The 1,014-nt window shown below is 27.8% G+C and overlaps 1 protein-coding gene across 2 annotated transcripts in view; it reads right to left on the bottom strand.

The window, feature by feature from the left end:
- The window catches only part of LOC106467955 (guanine nucleotide-binding protein G(q) subunit alpha-like), a 32,059-nt gene that overhangs the window by 18,679 nt on the left and 12,366 nt on the right, over positions 1-1,014 (bottom strand). For both annotated transcript variants that reach the window (XM_022396185.1, NM_001314113.1), the window contains 1 exon segment: positions 117-271. In XM_022396185.1, coding sequence (XP_022251893.1) covers positions 117-271 — 155 coding nt within the window.

Raw genomic sequence — 1,014 nt, 5'->3', positions numbered from 1 at the left:
TATGGACACCATGATGCTCTCCATTTCTAATACATAAATTATCAAGAATTTAAAAAAAAAGTTGTAAAAGTTCAAGAGAAACAATGACTCTAAAGTGAATATATAGTGACACTTACTATTTAGCTGAATCTGTGAGCTGGTACTCCCTACGTCTGTCATAACATTCCTGGATACCTGGGTCTACCCATAATGATTTGATTGCTTCTACATATGGACTGTCAAAGGTAGTGACTGTTTCATAGTCAACAGACAGAACTAATTCAGCATTTTCCTATAAAACAGTAGAAAATTGTGAAAGAGAGGCAGACCTGTACATCCAACAATAAAATACACCTTTAATATTACACAAACCAGTAGTGTATTAATAAATTTTACAAGAAAAATAGGTTCTTACTTTTTATAGTTGACATATTGTATTTTTAATACAGAACATAAACAAATAAATGAAAAGTATTTCTTTCTATGTTATTTTCAGCTGTTAAACTAACAACAGTTATTACATTTTTCATGGAAACGTGTTCATTTTTTAAATAAAAGAATATTAAAAAAACATCAGATTCGATTCATTACTGTTATTAACTAGTTAAATATTAAAATAAATTAAACTTGAATAATGGGCTTATTTAAGTTCTAAAGATAATAATGACAAGTAACAAATGCTCTTAAATCAAATTTAAGTGTTTAAAGGAAGAGGAGAAAAAAAAACTGCACATTTTTTTCACACTGTATAAATTTCAAAACTTAAGTTTACATCTGTCTAGGTCTAGAAATTGTTTATTACACAATCTAAACAAATAATAATCCCAGATGTTTCATGTAAAGTAAGATAAGCTTCGCACGCTATATCAGTAAAACATTTAACATGAACACACTTGACATCGAGAAATTCTCAAATGTTAATTTACGTATTATTACACGACTTTATATATTTTACATATAACAATCTTTCAAACAATGCTACACGTAACAATCTTTCAAACAATGCTACACGTAACAATCTTTCAAACAATGCTA

This window comes from Limulus polyphemus, unplaced genomic scaffold (genome assembly GCF_000517525.1).
Source record: "Limulus polyphemus unplaced genomic scaffold, Limulus_polyphemus-2.1.2 Scaffold2809, whole genome shotgun sequence".
NCBI lineage: Eukaryota > Metazoa > Arthropoda > Merostomata > Xiphosura > Limulidae > Limulus > Limulus polyphemus.
Note: the sequence above shows the minus strand (reverse complement) of the source record. Positions and strands in the feature narration are given on the sequence as shown.